Source organism: Neopelma chrysocephalum, unplaced genomic scaffold (assembly GCF_003984885.1).
Source record: "Neopelma chrysocephalum unplaced genomic scaffold, ASM398488v2 Primary Assembly neopelma1_76, whole genome shotgun sequence".
NCBI classification, from domain to species: Eukaryota; Metazoa; Chordata; class Aves; order Passeriformes; family Pipridae; genus Neopelma; species Neopelma chrysocephalum.
This window is the reverse complement of record NW_020897737.1, coordinates 1,853,984-1,874,311: the sequence shown is the minus strand read 5'-3', so window position 1 is coordinate 1,874,311 and position 20,328 is coordinate 1,853,984. Positions and strand designations below refer to the sequence as shown.

General features: G+C 37.7%; 1 protein-coding gene across 3 annotated transcripts in view; it reads left to right on the top strand.

Moving 5' to 3' along the window:
* CTPS2 (CTP synthase 2) overlaps positions 1-20,328 on the top strand; it is a 65,258-nt gene that overhangs the window by 32,398 nt on the left and 12,532 nt on the right. For all 3 annotated transcript variants that reach the window (XM_027689008.1, XM_027689010.1, XM_027689009.1), the window contains exons 14-16: positions 14,359-14,455; positions 16,380-16,435; positions 18,036-18,132. In XM_027689008.1, the coding sequence (XP_027544809.1) occupies positions 14,359-14,455; positions 16,380-16,435; positions 18,036-18,132 (250 nt within the window). The remainder of the gene's footprint in view (positions 1-14,358; positions 14,456-16,379; positions 16,436-18,035; positions 18,133-20,328) is intronic.

Here is a 20,328-nt window from a genome sequence, read left to right as displayed (position 1 = left end):
ATTTTATATGAAGGTTGTAAGTATCTCTAGCTTGTCAGGATGTGCACCAAATGCTATGTGAAGCTCAGCCTTAAGGCTAGTATCAGCTTAGAGCAGACCTGTGTAACCCCAAGATACCTGTGCGTGCTGCGTGTCCTTTGGGTGTTAGAACTGTCAAAACATTAAAAAAGGAGAAACAATGATTTTCCTCTGAGACATTACTAAAGTTGATTTTTCTCATCCCCTGTGCATAGTCACCTTCTATTGTCCATCAGATCCTAGTATTAAAAAGTCCTAATTTCTAGCTATGAAGAATCTGGAATTATACATTTGAAAATAATGAAAATATGTGTATAAAAACACTTGATGATTATTGCATTGCAGGTAAAAGATAATTTAGATGTAATTAGTGATGGCTTCCTTTGAGACAATCATTTGGCCTGGCTAATTAGAGAGAGCCTGTGCAGGAATCAGATATAACTTGCCATGAAACTGTTAACATTGGTCTTTATTGATGAGAAGGAAGCCCAACAGTTGCCCAAGTCTGGGAAAAGTACCAAAGCCTCAGTATTGCTCAATCTGTAGACTGAAAAATTAGTTTTGACAAATCACAGCAGACATGCTGTGTCTGCAAATAACACAGATCAGTGACCGGTGCTTTCTTGCACAGCTTGACTTGGTACAAAACTTTTTTGTCTTGTGGCAAAAAAATATTCTAATCTTCCTCAGAATAATCCATTTTAAGTAGAGATAATCAGAGTACTTGCAAGGTTTGTGTTGTCTTGCTGTTTCTCTTGCTGTGAATGCAGAATTGTAAGTGATACTACAGAGAAATTATGTGAATTCTCTAACACCAAATAAATTACCATTTTTGAAACTCAGTATCATTAGCACCATTATGTAGTGAATATATTTATATTATCACCTTCTCACCCAACTTAACTCATTTTTACCTCTGTTTTCTGAGCTGAAGCTTAAGTAATGAGACATTTAATTGTCTCTGTCTTCTTGGAGGCATTAGAGAGCCAGTACTTAAGCAAACAGCTGAAAAAGTTTCTAATAATTCTTTTGTCAGTGAATTTATTTTCTTCATTCCACCACGTCCTTGCAAACTCAACAAAACCTGAAGTTCAAGTGACAAGTAGCATGGGGAGGAGCTTTATTTGAGGTTAGGAATTAAATGGAAAGAACCCTTCTTTCCTCTTACAACTCAAATTGAGCTGATGAAATATATTTGTGAACTAAGGACACCTGTAGGTAGGCGATGTGTGTGGTGTTCTCCAGTGCATATTATGGTATTATGTTTACTTAGAAGAGCACCCTGGGTCAGATGACAGGTCCATCAAGACCAAAGACCCATTTGGCCCATCACCTGCCTCTCCCTTTACAAAATCTGTGTTTGCAGTGTCCCAACCTGTTATAGCTGCCCAGGTGACCCCTACTTCTACATTTCTCTTAAAGGATCTGCTGGGTTGCCTGGCACGGGCATCAGTTGTTTCAGACTGTAGGTCTCTGTATCTCCACTGAAGCATTTGCCATTTGGGCATCTGTGGGTGACAATGCTGATGAGAGGTTATTCACCACAGGTACTAAACAAGCTATTTCACCCTTCAGTTGCTTCAAAATTGAATGAGTACCAGCAGTTTCCAATGATTTCTTACTGTGTGTTTTGTTTATTTGTTATGTAACCACTTCTTTTAACACTTCAGTTTGAAATGGGAGCATCAGAGTTTCCCCAGAGGAAGGGTTTTAGCTTGGGAATGTCTTTCAAATTCCTTGACAGTGCACACAAGCAGAATGCTCATTTTTTTATGCCATCGTCATAGTTTCTTTGAGTACGAGTTTTATTTTATTTTTTTTAGTCCTGATAATTGATTAACTTTACAATGCTAGATTTTTCTCTTTAATTGAAAACGAATGAAAATAATTGGCTCAGTTATTGATGCCTTTTACAAGTTACTTCTCAAATATTTGGGGAGTGGGGGATAATGATTTGATATTTATATATTTAACTTAAAAATATTTGTGTTTCTTTATCTTCAGTTGAACATAGATTTTGTTTTTATGAAGGGTGCCTTCTTGCTGTTAATAACCTGCTACTTTTTTTTTCTCTTAAAGTTTTCTTAATAAAGAAGGATTTTTCTAAATAGAGTTACATGTTACATTTTCAAAAAGATTTTGACCTTTCCAGTACTTGCATAAGGAATTATGTGTAATTTAATTGTAAATCAAATAAGGATATTTATGCTATGTACAAAACATTTTTCTGGATGAAGTGGATGTAGGTGAGTATCTGTCCGTGTCTGGTTTAACAAGCAGAGAACATTTATTTAACGGAGGACTCTATGCCCAAGTCTGCCTTGGTAATACTGCAATGTATTTGAATAGTGTGTTACTTCAGACTGAACTAGGGATGGTCTGGGGTGGTATAGGTAGTGTTGGCAAAGAATGGATGTGAAAGGGACACTGAAAAAACTGTTTTTGTGCAAGCATGTTGTACACGTTAAGGCAGAACAGCACTCTTACCTCATGGCTTAGATGAACATTTCAAGCTGCCACATGTTTTGGTGTGATTCTCCAGCTGGAATGTATTTGCCTCTGTATGTACTCTTGTCCCTACAGAGAGGAACACTCAACTGGTTCCCTTAAATTACTTGTCTGAAATTTACCCAGCTGAAGTTATGTGGGGTGATTCCCACACACAGGGACTAATTCGGAAGCACTGTGGTTAACTAGTTCCTCACCATTGTCCTGTTTAGGAAGTTAAAAATGTAATTCTGATTAATGAAACAAAATAAATTGGGAAGGGGGTTGTCCAGATCCCTCAATGCTGTGATTATATCAGTGAATATTAACACCTCCAAAACACCTTCTCCCACCCACCAGCCTCGAAAAAGCACCCACACAAATAAGCTTGCAGAAATTGTGTATTAAAAAAAAAAAATTAAAAATTAGGGCACATAAAATAGATTGCCTGTTCACATATTTCTGCACAATTCTGATTCAGCAGATTAATGCAGTTCATATGTTGAAAACTACATGAAATCACTTCCAATATTATGAAAGTCATTTCCATAGAAGTTTCTCGTACCTATATAAATGACCCACTTGCATTAAAGCACTGGCCATGTTAGGAGCTCACCAGGGGAATGCATGGTTTCTTTATCATTAACTGCCATGTTTCTAAAGTGTAGGAACAAGATTAGATGTCACAAAGTCCTGGTTCTGCTTGGTTAAACAAATTATATTATCTACCTTATTTTTCTCATATCAGATAGAGGTAATGAAACATACTTGTGTTTGTAAAGTGGCTTGATACCTGCAAAGAAAGGTCTGTGCAGAAGCTAAGGACTTCCACCCTTATCATAACAGCTTTATAGAGACCCAGAAGTGAGCACTGGAATTGAACATGCTCCTAAAAGTGCATGGGCAAGAAAAAAATGACGAATTCAAATCAGTTGCATAGTTTATTGGTGGGTGTATTTTATGAGATGTGAGTGGCCTGTTCATTATGTTGTGAACTATTAATTTTTATTAAAAATAAAGGAAAAACTACTAAATAAAATTTTATTTTTAATAAATACTCTGCCCCCCATCAAATTAATGTAATGGAAAAAAAAATGTGAAGAAGAAAAATACAGACCGTTCCCCAACTTTTTATTGATGAGATTTTCTGTTAAGTCTGTATTAATTTGCCTCCCATCCTTGACTTGTATGTGATAATAAGATGTTTCATATTGGGGAATTAGGCACTGAACAGAGAACTGCATTTACTGTGGATTTGACCACGATTCACTGTAGACGTGCTTTTTAGCTAAAAATTATTTCTTGTGCTCTCTGACTTTTCGTTCTGCCATTGCAGACAAACAATTAGAGGTACAGGTGAAGGATAAAAATGATTTTTGTATGATCACCGCTGATTACTTTTCCTTTGTGAGGTTGTAGCTGCTCTGTGTTGCTCTGTACGAGATGTAGTGGCTGTGCTAGTTGTGTGTTGTGTGCCACTGTGCCGGGTGGTGACACAGCCTAGAACTTTTGCTGTGTGGCAATATCTTTTCGTTGCTTGGTAAACATGTGTAGCATTTGAGTGGATCACTGCATTATCTGTTGAATTAATCTGTACCCAGCCACCCACACTTTTCACAGCGGGTGTCTCAAATTCTGCTGGGTGTGTCCAGCTGGTGTCATGCTAATTAAATGACTACTTGATCTGTGGTAGTGTAAAGCTGATGATTCTATAGATGTTACTTTCTTAGAAACGATACTGGTAAAATATTTCCTGTAGGCTTTCACCATCTTGTTGCTAAATAAAAAATGATCTGAAGATCCATTTCTCCTCCTCTCTGACCTTTTTGCTAATGGTTCTCCATATGCACGCACACATCCTCTCTGCTTCTTTCTTCCTACTTCCTCATGTGTAGCTCTTCCTATTGGCTTATCTTTTAAAAGTGTGTACCGTGTTCCTCCCTGAAAATGAATATGTAGGTTTACAGCTCTGGTTTTATGATAAGTTAGCAAACAACTGCACAGGTATGTCTGTACTGTCATGCTAACTCTGGGCCTCATACATGAATCCAGGCATCCTAGTGCTGCTCACTGGTGCCTTGTGGGGGGAGGAAGTGATCAGCATGTGAGCTCTGCTGATGTCGGTAGTGAGCTCTGCTGATGTCGGTAGAATGGGGACAACTGGGCAAGCCAGTTGTCTTTTTAAATGCTGTCTGAACTTGACCCCTGATACCTTATAAACATAATTAAGGAAGGAAAATTGCAAAGAATTCTTGTAATTTGATGTTGAAGGGGATAGAGTTAATTTGCTGGGAGGGAGTATCTCAAGAAGTGCAGAATTAAATTATGATCTGGACATAATAAGGTTTTTGGGGAGGCAGAACAGACAAAGTGAAACAGAAAGTATCCTGCTCAGACGTAAAGACAATGTGGTTTCTCTGTGAAATAAAAAAAAAAAAATTGGATTGTAGGTCATAAGTCTTTTACCAGAATTAAGGTTCTTCCAGGCAAGATGATCATTGGCCAGCTGAAGCTTCTCTGAGTGGAAGCAGGAAACTATTAATTGTAATGTAGGGCATGTGACTCAAAGCATCCCTGAAATGTCTGGCAGAGGTAATCAAGGTAATTAATCTCTTCTGCTATATTAATATAAATCATTTTGGTTTTCTGAAGCTGATGTGTACTGGATTGGATAGATAGTAATGAAGATGCCAAGCTAGTTTTTTGCAAGATAATCTAAGTGGTCAAAGTTGTATGTATCATTGTAATTATCATCCTGTGCTCTCTTTTGTTGTTGTTGTTTGTTCTGCTATAGTTTACAATAGAAAACAATAAGATTTAGGAAATCTTAGAATTAGAAGTCAGTGCCTCGATTACCCTTATATGATATCTGGCACTTGCTTTAGTTCTTCTAGTTCTCCAGCTGGAATGAGAAATGTTATGATGTATATGTGGAAGGGAGGAGAATGACTCATGGAAGTAATCTCCACTGCTGCTATTGAATTCATGGGGGAAGGAAAATACCATTGCTTTTTGCTGGAGAGCTTTCTAGGTGTCCATTCTGTATGCCTATTGAGATATCCAGCATTCAGATTGTTCTTTGTAATTTAGGAAAAGTTGCAGGCATGAAAGATCTGATAGGCCATGGTACTTTTATTGTCTTAGGCATGCCATGGAAGACAAGAGTAGTAATTAACATTACAGTGATTGTGCCAGAGGCTTTCTGCCTAGAAATTCCCTGTTATAGTATGTCTGTTCTCCTCTTAGTCCATAAGATTAGCATTACTAGAATGTTTCAAATTAGTAAATGAAATGGGAGAACTACTAAGTAATGCAGTGGTCGACTTCATTTCATTTGGTAGCCTTATTAAGAGGAATAAGTAGTAGAGGTGAGGGAACTGGCATGACATTTAATCAGGATTTTAACCAAACCAGAAGCTTTCAAAGAAGAAGAGAGAAGGAGGACAATACAAAGGTGCATATGAAATATTTCAAGATATCTACATGGTGGATATGAATCTCTATTTAAACAGTAAAGGTGATCCTGCTTGCCTTCCAAAACCAGGCAAAAATGAGAACAAAGAAAAGAATGAGGTGGAAGTAGGAAGAAGCATGACTATACTGTAAATTAGTACGAAAACTACTCTAGCCTCCATTATCTACATTTCTTTATTATCCACATCTATTTTCATTTTTACTAAGTTACAGTTTAAATGTAAAAGAAGAGTTGAAAAGAAAATAGACGCGCATCAGAACAGATTGCTTCAGTTAAAGGTTACAGTGGTTGGCGTGAGCTGGTTGCTTTTGTGTGGTTTTGCAGAGTGGATTCAGCTTCTTGTTAAAAGAATCAAATTGGCACAAGATTTTGGCACTAGCTATAGAGCAACATTTACTTTCACAACTGCGTGCAGTTGTCTGCAACTTTAGTGGGATTTTTTTTCAAAGATACACAACCTGCAAAATGCCTTGTAGCCATTTAACATGCTTGCTCAGCAGTGTCTTTAAAACATTTCAAGATATTTTCTCACTACTTTGTCTTTCCTTGGGATCTGGGATTGTAGTATGTGTTTTTGTTCTTTGAAGTTAAGAGTTAAACACTAGGGAATTTTTTTTCTAAGTGTATCATTTTTTCTTCTATTCAGCTGATTTTTATAAAATGTTCACCTATCAGAGATACCAGTGTAGCCCAGCTAATAGAAAATTCTCTTTGTAATGCAGAAATGTCAGATTTTAAATTCTTGTGTTCATTTCAAAAAGTGATCGATCAACCATTAAAGTTTATGGTCTGCCCTTGATCTTTGGGCATAATATGAAGCATGATATCCTAATTGGATTGACTGGTACTGGGCTGCTTCTTACATATCTGTAGCAGAGAAATCCTTATGGAGCTAGAATCCTTTATTTCTGTTTCATTTGTTTACTCCAAATTCTAAATAAGGCGTTTTCTTGTGTCAATATCAACCAATGTGATTGTATATTTTTGTCCTTAAGTTTAAAACCTCAATTTAATGAAATCTTAATCAGATGTACAGTAACTAAGACTAAAACTAGTTGGTGAAATCATCTTAACTGCTAGAAGTTATTCATCTCAGTCAAGCATGTGTTGTCAGATAATGTTAAAATTATTTATCAGGGTAAATTAAAAAGAGAATAAAGTAATTTCTCTTAAGACAGAGGTTAAACCACAAAAATATAGATATATTTAGATTTATATTCTTAAAACTGACATGGATTTCAAGCTCTAGATAGCATTTTCACTTCTTTCTTTCTTCTGTGAATAGATCTCTTACTTGAAAACTTTGTCTCTTTTTCAACTTCAAAGTAATTTACTTTTTTTTCTGTTCAAAGAGCTATTCTTTTGGTGGGATGCTTTTCCATATTCAATAAATAAAATAATTAGTCCATAGTTGTATTTTATTTCCATTGCTGCAACTTTTATGTTTTAGCATGTGCACACAGAATTTCAGTAAATTTGTGGCAAAAGTGCCTCTGCCTCTCTCTTGGCAGGTCTGAAAAAGGAGGAGAACTTGCAAAAAATAATTAGAAACAAGTGGCTGTGGTTTGCTGATTAGCATTTGAGAGAGGTTACTTAAAAGAAGTCTTTCAGCTGACCCAGGATCTGTCCAGGGATTCCTTCTCAGCTCTACAGTTAGCTGGGAAGTTTTGCACTATAACAAAAGTACCTTCTAACTAGAATAAAAATTAAAATAGGGCAATCTATAATTTTCTATTTGCTGCCCGCTTGCTTTCTTTCTAAAAGAAATGACTCAGTTTCTGCATCCGTGTTTATCAAGTACCAGATCATCACTGGGCAGATCTGAAAGGTGAACAGAACATCAGGATGATTGGTGACACCATTCTGTGAGACGGATCCGTGGTTGTAATCCAGTCAGTCTTTCTTACTCACAAGTCTGGTGGTGGTCTGATTACTTTAGGGAAATGGGATGAAAAACTAATTCTCCTCATCTTCCTTTTGAGGATACTGATTTTTATGGCAGATGAACGGACGTTTTGTTGTAGAATAGTGCAGATCATGGTACTGAGCATTGTCTGAAAGCTGATACCAGTAATTCTCAGTGAAGGTCTGAAATAAGCAATTTTCCTGCTTACTTTTCTTGAAGTAAACAATTTTCCTTCTGCCTTGCTTGCTGAAAGTGGAGATAACTGATAATGAAGTGATTCGAACTAGCACTCCCACGTTAATGAATGAGAAACAACTGCAACATGTTTGCTCATGCGTAACTCAGGGTAGAGCAAGTACAGAACACTGGAGCATGTTGAGGATGAAACATCTCTGCGGTGCTTTATCTCTGCTGAGGACAATCTCATGCCTCCTTGGCTACTTTGCACTGCTTATCTAATGGGGCTTGGATATCATAGTTCTCTGAGTCAAGAGACCATCAAGCATACTACTGTTCAAACAGTCTCAGGCCATAAGTGTTTGATTATCCCTGTCCCACCTTTGTGGCTGGGGTGTTTGATGAAGAGAGCACCAGGCTGTATCTCATTATTTAAGTTCTTCCCTCTGCTTTAGGATGCTCAGAGACACGGACTTGCTTCATGCCTTCTTACTTCTGCCATACCTGATGTGGATTTAAGTGCATTTGGTAAGGGCAGAATTTCACCTACTAGCAATTTCAGTTGGAGATTTCCCCTTCAAAGGTGGTGACAGAGTTCTGATTTTTCAAAAGATCTATGTGGTAGAAAGAAGGATTTCTCCTAGCTACAGATGTGCTGATCTTTCTGAAATTCAGTTACGGTCATTAATTATAATGTGAGCTGGAGCAATCCAAAGCCTGAGAACAGTCTTCCACTTTCTTTTTAGTTATTCAAGTCTGTGGCAAATCCTGCCCTTAATGGCATAGCATGACTGGCACTCCAGTGTATTTCTGTAGCCAGCACTGTCTTACCCTGTTCCTTTTGCTAACACTGAAACTTTCTACTTGATTTAACTCTTCAGGTTGATTCTGGGACATGTGTTTGGAATAACTAGAATAAGTTCTTAAAATGGTGTTAAGTAATATCTATATGGAGTTTGTGTATCAACATCTCCTTTAACTTCCTCAGTTCACTGCACTATACTTACAAGTGAACAAGCACTATTAGAAAAGGAGGTCACACCCTTTTTGACTTTTTCTGGAGAAAATGCTACAAAACATTCTGTACCAGAAATTCTGCTTATTCAGGCAAAATCCTTCTTAGAGAACTTTCAGACTTGAATGAAATAAATGCTGTAGGGCAGTTACTTAATTCTAAAATAGGAAACAACAAATCTCTGGAAAAGAGAGTCGCCCAAATGGGAAAGTAGTTGACAATAGTATGCTATGGGATTTTAAGAGTTTAAGAAATTTCAACTAGTGTTTGCTGGAACGTTTGGATACTGTGCTATAGTTTAGTGAAGATAGTAGAGGACAGAACTTTTCAAGGTAGTTACTCATACTGTGACCTCAAATCGGGAGGCCTGGAAACACACCATCTATAACGCTGCTGCTTCCTTTGAGAAGACATGCAGGATCACTCTCAAGGAGAAAAGACAACACAGAAAGAACGGTGCCTTGCAGAATATACCACCTAAGGAGTCTTTCTGTTGCAATCGGATATGTCTATCTCGCATTGGCCTCGTTAGCCACCAGCGTGCTTGTAACAAATGTGGATAGAGCCTTTCCCAAATCTTCATTTGCGAAGCCTGGCAATGATGATGACTCATGTCAGTATGTAACTGCATGAATCAGCTACTGATGGTTTCTTTGATCTTATACACGATGGTGGTCATCTTTTTGAAAACAAACATTGCTTCAGTCAGAGTAATAGAGCTCTGAGTAGTCTGAAATCTGTAAGTGGTTTTGTGACAACTGGTTCAGTCCTAGAGGGCTGAATGCTTTAAATAGCTGGGCATTGATGGGGTTTGCTTGGAACTAGGATATCTCTGGGGGAAAAGGGAGCAAGCGATTCAGACAGATGTAATCCTTGCACCCTCTTTCAGTAATTGAAAATGTTAAAACCTGTTTTATTAATGAAAAGGGAAAGTGTATGTTTTTGGTTTACTTGCCAAGTTGGAAGTTCTCAGCACAGCTCTTAGTGTTGCATCTGTCAACTTTTTCTTTAAAATGTTTGTACTATTGTTTCTAAAATCTTAGTACAAACATCCTATTTGTAAGTCTCTGGGTCTTTTTACTCATAAACTTGTCATTGATTGATCAGATCAAATGTAACAAGTACTGACTAATCCTGCAGAGAAATGATGGAAGAGCCCATAAAAGGATAAGTTCCTTAAGTTTGGGTTGAGTCATTGACAGTTTATGGTGCTGTGGTTTTTTTTTTTCATAGTCATGTTCAGCAGGGGTTGGTATTCATCATTACCTGTCACTGTATTCCCTACTCACATTGTCAACTTTCCCTCTGCACATCTCTTGTGTGCCAGGTGTCTTAGAGCCTCTTTTCAGTATTCAGTTAATCTTTAGGGTCTTAGCATCTCCTAATGCTTTGATCAGAACTTACATGTGTAGCAATTTATTTCAGCAGTCACAAATCTTTTGCTCACCAGTCAAGGGCAGAGTAAAAAGACAAATAAAAAACCCTCATAAAAATGTGTTTTCAAAGCTGTCTTACCAGTGAGTTGTTCAAATCAAGTAATGCTCCCCTCCTTCCCCCACTCCCAAAAAAAGAAGCCTACAAAGAAAACCCAACCAGACACTCCCCACTCTCTACCTTCCTTCTGCCAAGGTAACCAGGGTAAATGTATTTCTCAAAATGGCATTGCAGGACATGAGGCAAAACAAAGATAAAACGTAATGGTCCTGGGATGATTGCTAAAATGATAGGTGTGGGGATTTCAGGGCTTTGGTTGCTCTGTGTTGAGTGTCAGGGCTTGAAAGGTTTTCTAATTAGCTTTTATATGTTTTCTAACAACAGTAAAACAATCCAAGCAGTAGATTTCTGAAAGAAGATTGCCGTTCATGGGTAGTTGAAGTCACTGTTGTTCAGTAAAATGATTTAATACTGATCAGACCGTTTTATATTTAGAACATGCTTTGTGTTATGTTACAGTAATTCATTATTTATTTCATGTTGGCTGTCTGGTGTAAGACATGATCTCTGTAAAGTCCCTGTAGTGTTGGCAGTTTTCAAAGAATAGTAAGAATAATGCTTAGTAAGAACAGATTTATTCTGTGTCAGGAAGCATAAGCTCTTTGAAAAATCTATTCAGTTTCACAGTTGTTCAAAATGTCCACAACTTGAAAGTTTATGTTTTTCTGATCAAACAAGTTCTGTAAAATATGTCAAAAATTTTCATTCATATGAGTTGCCTTTCTGATTCTCCTACTGTTCTTGGGCTGTAGAGCAGCAGTGCCACTTTGGTGTCAAAAACTTCTTGCACAGACTTTATTGCAGTGAAATTTGTGTAATATACAAACACTGAGGGATGTGCTGTAATAGTTGCTGAAGTTCATCCAAGCCACAGAGTATATCAAAAAGGAAGATCCAGAGTCACAGTAGGTCTGAGGTATTATTTCATAAGTAGCTCCTTTCCTCACTTGACAAATAAAAAAATTATTATTTTAAGCCTTGTGTATTTCTTATTATTGTAAATCTAACAATTTGGGGGAAGATGAAAAGATGAAAACACACGCAATTAGTTGATGTTGAAAGTCATCTGAATCTTCCCTGAAAGGCCATTTCTCCAGTGGAATTTTTATAGGACTTGCAGCCTCATGTCAGGTTCTGACCCAAAGGGTGACAGAAGCCCTCAGCAGAGCAGATGCAATTGTGTTTTCATTCCAGACCATTATCTAGAGCTTTAGTGGGGCTCACATGAATTCAGTCTTTGTTTTTTTGCCCACTGAAAGAAGGAAGAGCTGAGAGTATGGCCATGACCTGTTTAAACTGATATGTTCTATTTAATGAACAGGAAACCATATATATGTTAATTGATGTTTCTGAATCCATTTAAGTGCAGTAAACTAGTGAAGTCTGCTAAGGACTGCATGGACAGGTCCACTGCATTTGGAGCCAGTGTTTTGATTGAGGAGTTTAAAGAGCTGAGCAGTGTCCTTCAAGAAGTTATTGTCCCATTCACTTTATTGTATTGCCATGTTTCCTTCTGTTTATGGCATTACACTTTGAAGTGTTTTGATAGAATCTTAGTACAGCAAATACTGAAAGGGGAAAATAGTGACTTTCTTTTTTTTTTTTTCCCCTGAGCAAGAGAAGGGGTGAACCCCAAACAGCTGGGTGTTACCATTATGCAGTTAGCAAAATTAGACCAAAACATCATACCCCAAATTTTTAGGAATTAAAATCTAAAACTGATGGTGGAGGACAGCGTTCAGCTGCTTGATACACTTTTGAGAGTGAAGGAATGTCTAATCTTGACATTAGCCTCCAAACTTAAGAAAACCCAAACTAACAAACAAAGAAACCCACCTCACTGCTTTTCTTGTCAACTGCAAATACTCATTAAACAGCCTTTAAAGTGAAAATTTTGTAATTGGAAGAGAAGCATATACTTGAAATACTCAATAACTGCTTTTTACCACTTCATCTTCTTTTAATAAGAGCCAGTAGCACATCTTTGAGGTTATCTGTAGTATGGGTGTAGGTAAGTAAATAACACCTCAAGGAAAACTTGTATTTGATTTCATAGGGTCAGAGTGTTTGACATATACACACAGTCTGATGTATACATTCTTACTGCTTCTGATATCTTGTGTTTTTTTGTGGCCACTGCTTTGGGGAAAAAACCAAAAGTAAAGGGAAGGAAATAAAATCAGTTGATTAATATTTTTTAAAGTAATAAGGACTCAATGAATGCTTTTTTATTTTCTGAATTCATGGGTTTTTTTTTTAGCTGAATGTGCTTCACAGTCCTCACCTTTGTGATCTGAGAGGTAATTACAGGATTTGTAATATCCCACTGGTTTGATCACAACTCATGCTCATTACATTTTATAATGAGTATATAGCTTATAAATAACATTTTGAAGGTATAAGGTTATACAGAGATAATTACACAGCTGAAATGCATTGGCACAAGGCCAAAGGCTAAGCACTTTCCACCATCCCTCCTAAATTGAATAACTTCACTTTATGAAGTGTATCATCAGAAATTGTTTTCATTAGTCCCAGAGGGCAAATTAAGGTTAATAAAAATCCAATTCCAGATTACCCATATATGTGAATATTTGTATTTGTAGAACCTTTCTTTGTCAATTACATTCCTCACTGACTGTGTATATGTGAATACAAATACGTAGGTCAAAGCTTCAGCTCACATTTCTACAATTTTGAACTGTTTTACCATTCTCTGAGGCAGACCTCCTCTAAACTTCATTGTGAGACCCTGCAAGATTTTTCAAACTGAACAAAACTAAACGCACTCCTACTAAGCTGCGGTTTCTCAAATCCCCTGAATCCCACTGTCCTGAGTTTCACTTGACCTGCATAACATTCATTCAACTCATCTGCTTTGGTCCTCAAACCCAGTATTTGTATATTCTCTTCTTTAAATGTTGTGTTAAATAGCATATTCTTCATACTTCATAGAAAGTATTTTGTGAATTCTTCAGCAATCTGAGAAACCCTTTAGTAGAGGTGAATTGGGGGGTAGGCTTTTCCATTTCCCTGTGATAAATCAGTTACATATGTAATCTGAATTAACACATGCATATTGGAGTCATCTCTTTTCATACTCTGCTTTTACAAAATTGTAGTCTTGTTACAAGTGTCTTCACTCTGCTATTGCATGCCCTCCACTTCTTCCCACTTTCCAAAAAAAGAGGTCACCTTCTCACTTGATAAAACAATTGTTTCTGGCTCTTAGCATAGGAAAGAACATTGTGTATGAAGAATAATATAAGAAATAGCTGAGTGTACAGAAATATTTACCCAGGATAATCTTTCAGCGTCTCACATTGTGTGTTTGAGGGACTTGCTTTTTCAGAGCTGGTGTCTTTATCACTTGGTGGATATTTTTGGTCTATGAATTTGAGTTTTTGAAAATCTATATACTCTCATAGCACAAAGAATAGCTTTGGGCAGAATTATCCTATTGCTAACATTTTGGTATATTTTTTAAAAGAAAGGGGTTTTTTCCACCCCAAAATTAAATTAAGAGGTTAGTAAATTGCTTTTGTTGATCTTAACATTAAATGAAAAAGTCTATATAACCAATTAGTTAATATATTCAGTCTATTACAGTGCCATTATTGAAGAACAAAGCATTAGGAAAAACAAAGAGAATTAATAGTTGGGAATGCTTGGCGGAAAACTATATAAAGTTGCCTTTTACAAATCTATGCAACCTGTTAGGCAATTGTTGTTTGGGGGTTTTTTATCTGGTGGATGAAACTACGTCTGAACAACTTTTCTCTACAGGTTATTGACATGCCAGAACACAATCCTGGAGATATGGGTGGAACGATGAGACTGGGGAAGAGGAGGACTGTTTTCAAAACAGAAAATTCTGTTTTAAGTAAGTAATTTTTCTCCTGTTATGACTTGCCCTTTGGATTGGAGCTCTGTAACATGGAAAAGCAAAAATGTCAAAGCACATTTTTTTAAGTACTATAAGCTCAAGCAAGCTGTTGGGTGACAACTTCCCTGAGCTCATTCACTCTGATCCTGTTCCCATATACATTTACTGAGGACTGGAATGTAAAAAAGAAATGGGAGATGTCCGTAATTCCCAGTGAAACTGTCAGTTAGAGTCCAATGCTTCAAATAAACAATGAGGAGAATGTTGAGATAACTGAAATACATTTCACGGTAGTTTAATTCATTATATTTTTGGGAAAATCAGAGTGCTTTCTTCCTATTTTCTTTATGAGCTGATAAGATGTGTGAGCCGGGGCTTCTTATCCTACCCCTGAAGCTTTTTGGTAGAACGAACCCAAACTCCTGCCCCTTACGCTCTTCCCAGACCTAAATGTTGCTTCCCTAGAGTTGCCAGTGCACCTCAGCCTTAAACATCTTATGGCCTTGCTGCCTTGGTCCTTACCTTGTCTTGACAATGTTCTCTAGTAGCCAGGCCCTCCTTAACACCAGTCTCTGATCCAGCACTGCCCTAGGCCTAGCCCAACCCTGGAAACAGTCTCATTTTGGGAAATTGAAGTAATACTTGTCTCATATTAGTCAGCCCATTATACAGGAGTAATATAAATGATACTGTAAATGTGAAAAAAGTAGTTTCTTGTCCATTGATTACATATTTTTTATATTGCCCTGCCCTTGACATTGATCTGAGCTATTCCTATATTTAGTTATGTTGAACTTATGGAATGCATCCTTTTGAACTTTTTTAAAATGACACCTACTTCAGCAGGAGACCACAGTGTAATACATGTGCGCATTTAATGAAAAATCTGCCTTTCTAGAGAATGCTCATGCTGGTGATCTTGCTGACTTGGGTGATACTTTGCCTCAGTGTGATATAGATATGCACAAGTTGTTCTGTGGCCAAAACACTTTAAAAAGTTAATAAAAATTAACAAATGTTGTAACTCTTGACTAGTATTATGAATTGTTTAGATGACAAGATTTATCAAAGAACCATAAAAAACTCTGATATTTTACAGAAAACCTGATTTGACTTTCTAATGCTTTACAACTTGAATGGGAATAATGTTTTTTAAGAGATGGTTCCTTAAAATTAACACATGCACCACTTCTTGTAAAATTGCAATACTATCACTCTGCAATTTTTGGAAATGTTCTTGGCAGTCTAGTTCTTGTACCAACCCCTCAGTGAGGTAGTAATTCTGATGACCTTGGGGTAAATTGAGAGCAAAGTCTGAGCCGTGATTGTAAGTGAGAGATATGATTATAGTCTGGTTTACTGCATACCTCTAACTTATTCCTTATTGCTGTGAAATCTGGAGTGTTCCAGATTACACAGAGGACTGCAAGAGACATTTGGATAATGAGATCAGGAAAACAGAAAAAAGCAATATTCTCTGTTTGTTCTTTGGAGGTATTACGCCAGCTGCCATGCATAATCTATTAAAATGGAACAGATGCTACTAAAAGCCTTCCTTCCCTGCACGTTTTGTGTACCACTGTTGTAAAACCCTGAGGGAATTTTATATTGCTTTTTCGCTGAAACATTTTTTAATTTTATTTTGAGCTTTACAATTTAAATTAGTTTAAGCATGTCCTTTAGTCTCTAGCCTGCCTAAGGTATTTCTGGTCAATAGGAATAGGAATCCTGAATAAACTCAGGTAATGGTAAATTAAAAGAAACTAGTCATCACTCAGGAAAGACAGAAAGCTGGAGTGAGATGAATAGTTTCTTGTTATGTTTTACATATGACTTTTTTGAGGTTTAAATTACAAGAAATAGTTGTAACAACTATTAAAGCAACACATTAGCATAAATTTATTTTTTGTTGTATATTCAGGGAAGCTTTATGGTGATGAAGCATTTGTAGAGGAGCGACACAGGCATCGATATGAGGTGAGCACTGCTAATGTACTTTATGCTCAGAAGTTAAAACTTGAGCAAACTATGTTTCTCTTGGTAGGCAGAAAAAAGCTGATGGGAGTTTTCTTACACAAGCATAAACCAAAATTTAGTAGTGGTTAGATGGTATAATTTAGATTGGAAGGAGCCTTTCAAAGTCTTTTGGTCCAGCTCCCGATTGGAGTTGAGCCAACTTTAAAATTAGATCATGCCACTCAGGATTTTGTTCCATCTTGTTTTGAATCTCCTTCAAGAGAGAGTTTCCACAACATCTCTTGACAATTTGTTCCAATGCCCTTGTATCTAACAGGAAAATTCCTTGAGCAGTTTGTCTGTTTAGTCTCAGTCATGTGCTGTGCATCTCTGAGCAGAGTCTGTCCTGTTAGATAGTAGAAGTCAGCCATGAGATCTGCTCTTGGCTTTCTCTTTCCTAGGCTGAACAAATCCAGCTCGTCCAGTCTCTCCTCCCATGTTGCACGTGGCCCAGCCTTTAACCGTTCTGGTTGGACTTCTTATGAGCTCTCAACATTTTTTCAATCTCTTTCTTGTATTGAGGAGCCTGAGTGTAGACACAGTATTGCAGGGGTGTTCTTGGAAGTGTTCAACAGAGGGGAATAATGTCAGGTACTGTTTCTGGGTTGGAGAAGATGCAGTGTCTAGCAAAATGGTCTTGGAGAGCTGTATCAGAGATTACCTGGCTTGGTTTCTCGTGAAACACTTGAAAGGTAAAGGCTTGTAATCCTTAAATGCACTGGCCAGTTTGGCTTATTTAAAGGCTTAGATTATGTTTAGGTAGTGCATATTCTTTCATGGTCTAAATGTAGACAGACTTCAGACATCTACAACTCAGAGGCTAGTTCACATCACTTGCTTCCTACCATCCAATTGTGTATGTCCCTTGTTATGTGTCCGCTCCTCTGTTTGCAAATATGTGGGAAAAGGTGTCCAAATACTTTCCAAATACTGTCATAAGGACAAGGGGTGGACTCCTAGAATTATTTCTGAGGTAGTTCAGAAGGGCCCTACTCCATCAGTGTCTCAAGAAGGGCCTGAACCATGGGATGTGTGCATGCTATAACTGATTCAAACAATGTTGTTTCCTTAAAATGCGGGGGGAAAATGTAATGGTGGTAAACGTGCTCAAAGTTGGAATATTAACTATGAGTGGTTAGAGCATCATGGAGGACATGAGACAGCTCACTGCAGAGCTCCTCAGTTTGAAGGAGGAGCTGAACCACAGCTTGTGTCATAACCACTGAAATGCAGTGTTCAAAGGGGAGGTTAGTCTCTACACATAATCTAGTGGGCCACTGGAAAAAGGAGGAATGCAAGCTGCTCAGAATCAGGACAGCAAGCAGAAGGGACCCTGGCTTTAATCTTTTGAATGTTGCATAGTAACTTACTGATTCATCTCTTTATTTAATAAGCATGCACACTTTTATAAATTTATACTGGAGAGTTGTTAAAACAAGAAAGCTAGAGTTCCCAACCCTTTCCCAATTCTTTTCATTCTTGTATGCATGCTAAATTACTATTAACTACTACTGTTTGTTAAATCCAAGAATAACAATTATTATTATTTTCAATATTTCAGGTGAACCCAGAATTGACTCACTGCTTTGAAGAGAAAGGTTTGAAATTTGTTGGCCATGATACGGAGGGGAACAGAATGGAAATTATTGAACTGGAGAGTGAGTGTCTTGTTTGTAGTACTTTTTGCATGTTAAAACTGTATAAACTATAGGTTGTTAAATGACGTGTAGATACGATATTAACCTGTCATAACAGCCAAGATCATGTTGGGGGATACTGCTGACTCCATCTGTGTATTGCAATGGGTGAAAATGAAGAGTGTGTTAGGAAAAGTCTTAACACTTTGTAAGGGTTGTGCATGTATTTGATTATTAGGGACAATCATACTCCTTTTCCAGAAGGTCATATTTCTAGCTCAGGGGGATTTGGCTGTGTAGAATCATTCAGTGATTTAGAAGGTCGTATGTTCAACCCTGTGCTTCCACACAGGGCTACATTCAAATATAGGTCAGTCAAGTTTTGGGTATCTCCAAGTATACTACTACTCTTTGAATGCAGCAGTCTGGCCATTTTGTGGTCTACCCATAGTCACAAGTTCCAACTTGGATGCTAGGAAACCATATCAAAAGCCTTGTCGAAGTCAGAATTAAGGAAGACTACTGCTTTCCCTGCATCCGAAGACAGACTGTTCTCTTTAGCTTGTGCTAAACTGTCTTCCTGTCCTCCATGTGTCTGGAAATGCCTTGGAGGAAGATTTGTTTCATAATCTTGACATAAACTGAGGTTAGACTAACTGTTCTGTGGTTCCTTGGATCCTTCTTTTTGTCTTGGAGAAGGGCACGGTAACTGCCTTTTTGTAGTCATCAGGGACCTCTCATGATCACCTTGGCTTTGTAAAGATAAAAATCAGCTTCACAATGACGTTGCCCTGCCTCCCTAAGGACCCTAAATATTCTTAGTAAGGTCCAAATAACTAATATGTGTTCAGTTTGTTTGAGTATGTGAAATGTGTATACATGCAATATAACCAAAGTATAAACCATTACTAGAGTGTATTACCTAGAGAGGCTGTGAAATCTGCATCCTTGCAATTGAGACCTTCAGAGCTTGACTAGACAAACTGTCAGCAACTTGATTTCACTTTGAACTTGTCCCTGCTTTGAATGGAAGGTAGGAATAGAGGCCTCCCCAGATGCCTTCCAGTTACTTTGTGTCTCTTTCAGTTACCCGCTGTCGCAGGGGGGTAACTGTCGTGGGGTCTTGGTCCATGGGGGAAGAAAGACACACGACACGGTAAAGGTAGTGAGACAAAGAGATGTCTGCCCGCTCAGCGCAGCAGGCAGCCTTTATTGAGCTTGCCAACTTCACACACAACACAAACATATTCCTACAACAACACCCAGGAATCCAAGCACCTGCACATTATCAAACCGTCTTAACCTTGTACTCCCTGCAACCCAAGGCCGTGTCCATGGAAACCATCTAACCAGCTCCACTGCTCCCATGGAACACGGCCTAACTTTTGCACTACCTCAAACTTTAATTGTGGGGCTACAACTTCACCCCACAACCCGCTGGTTAGAATCATTGAAAAACTGTGTGAAAATTAACTACAAAGCAAGCTTCTTTCTTACATGGAAGTGATTCACGGAGATGAGTGACACTCTGGAAGTTTAGTAGGTTTGGACTATTTTGCTAAGTAAGACGATGTCTTTTCTAAAAGATTCTGAAATAAAAAGGACCTACGCTGCATATGTTTTTCCACTGGTACACAGAGTAGTTCTTCAAAACCATCCTTTTGATTTTGCATGTGTATTTGGTTAACTCCTTGCTCTTAAGTCACTGTTGGCTGGATAACTATCAGGCACCTGAAGATGCAGGCTACTCTACAAGATTTTTTTCCTTTTCTGTTCTTATGTGACCCCTAATTGCCATTGGTCAAGAGAAACTCCATATATAGAAACAAAAATTCATCATAAGAATACATTATTAGCCTATGGAGTGCTATTTGTTGCATGATGCACCTGAGAATTCATTTTATATACTCCACGGTGTGTTGTAATTTTGAACCAGGTTTGGTATATAGACACCTACTTGGAATGTCAAGCAGCTGCACCATAGAGAGTAATCTGCGAGCAAAGGATACATGTGAATTCATAAACTACTAATGGTCAGGGGTGTTCTTGGGTTAGTTTGTTCCTGACAGATTGCCTCTGTTCCACATGCTGGTGTTGGGAGGCTACTTTGCCCTGCATCAAACAACTTCTACAGAGAACATCGTGAAATAAATCAGGCAGAATTTTTAAATTGCATATTACTGTGAAAAGAAGAAAAGCAGCAGTAAAACCTGGAAT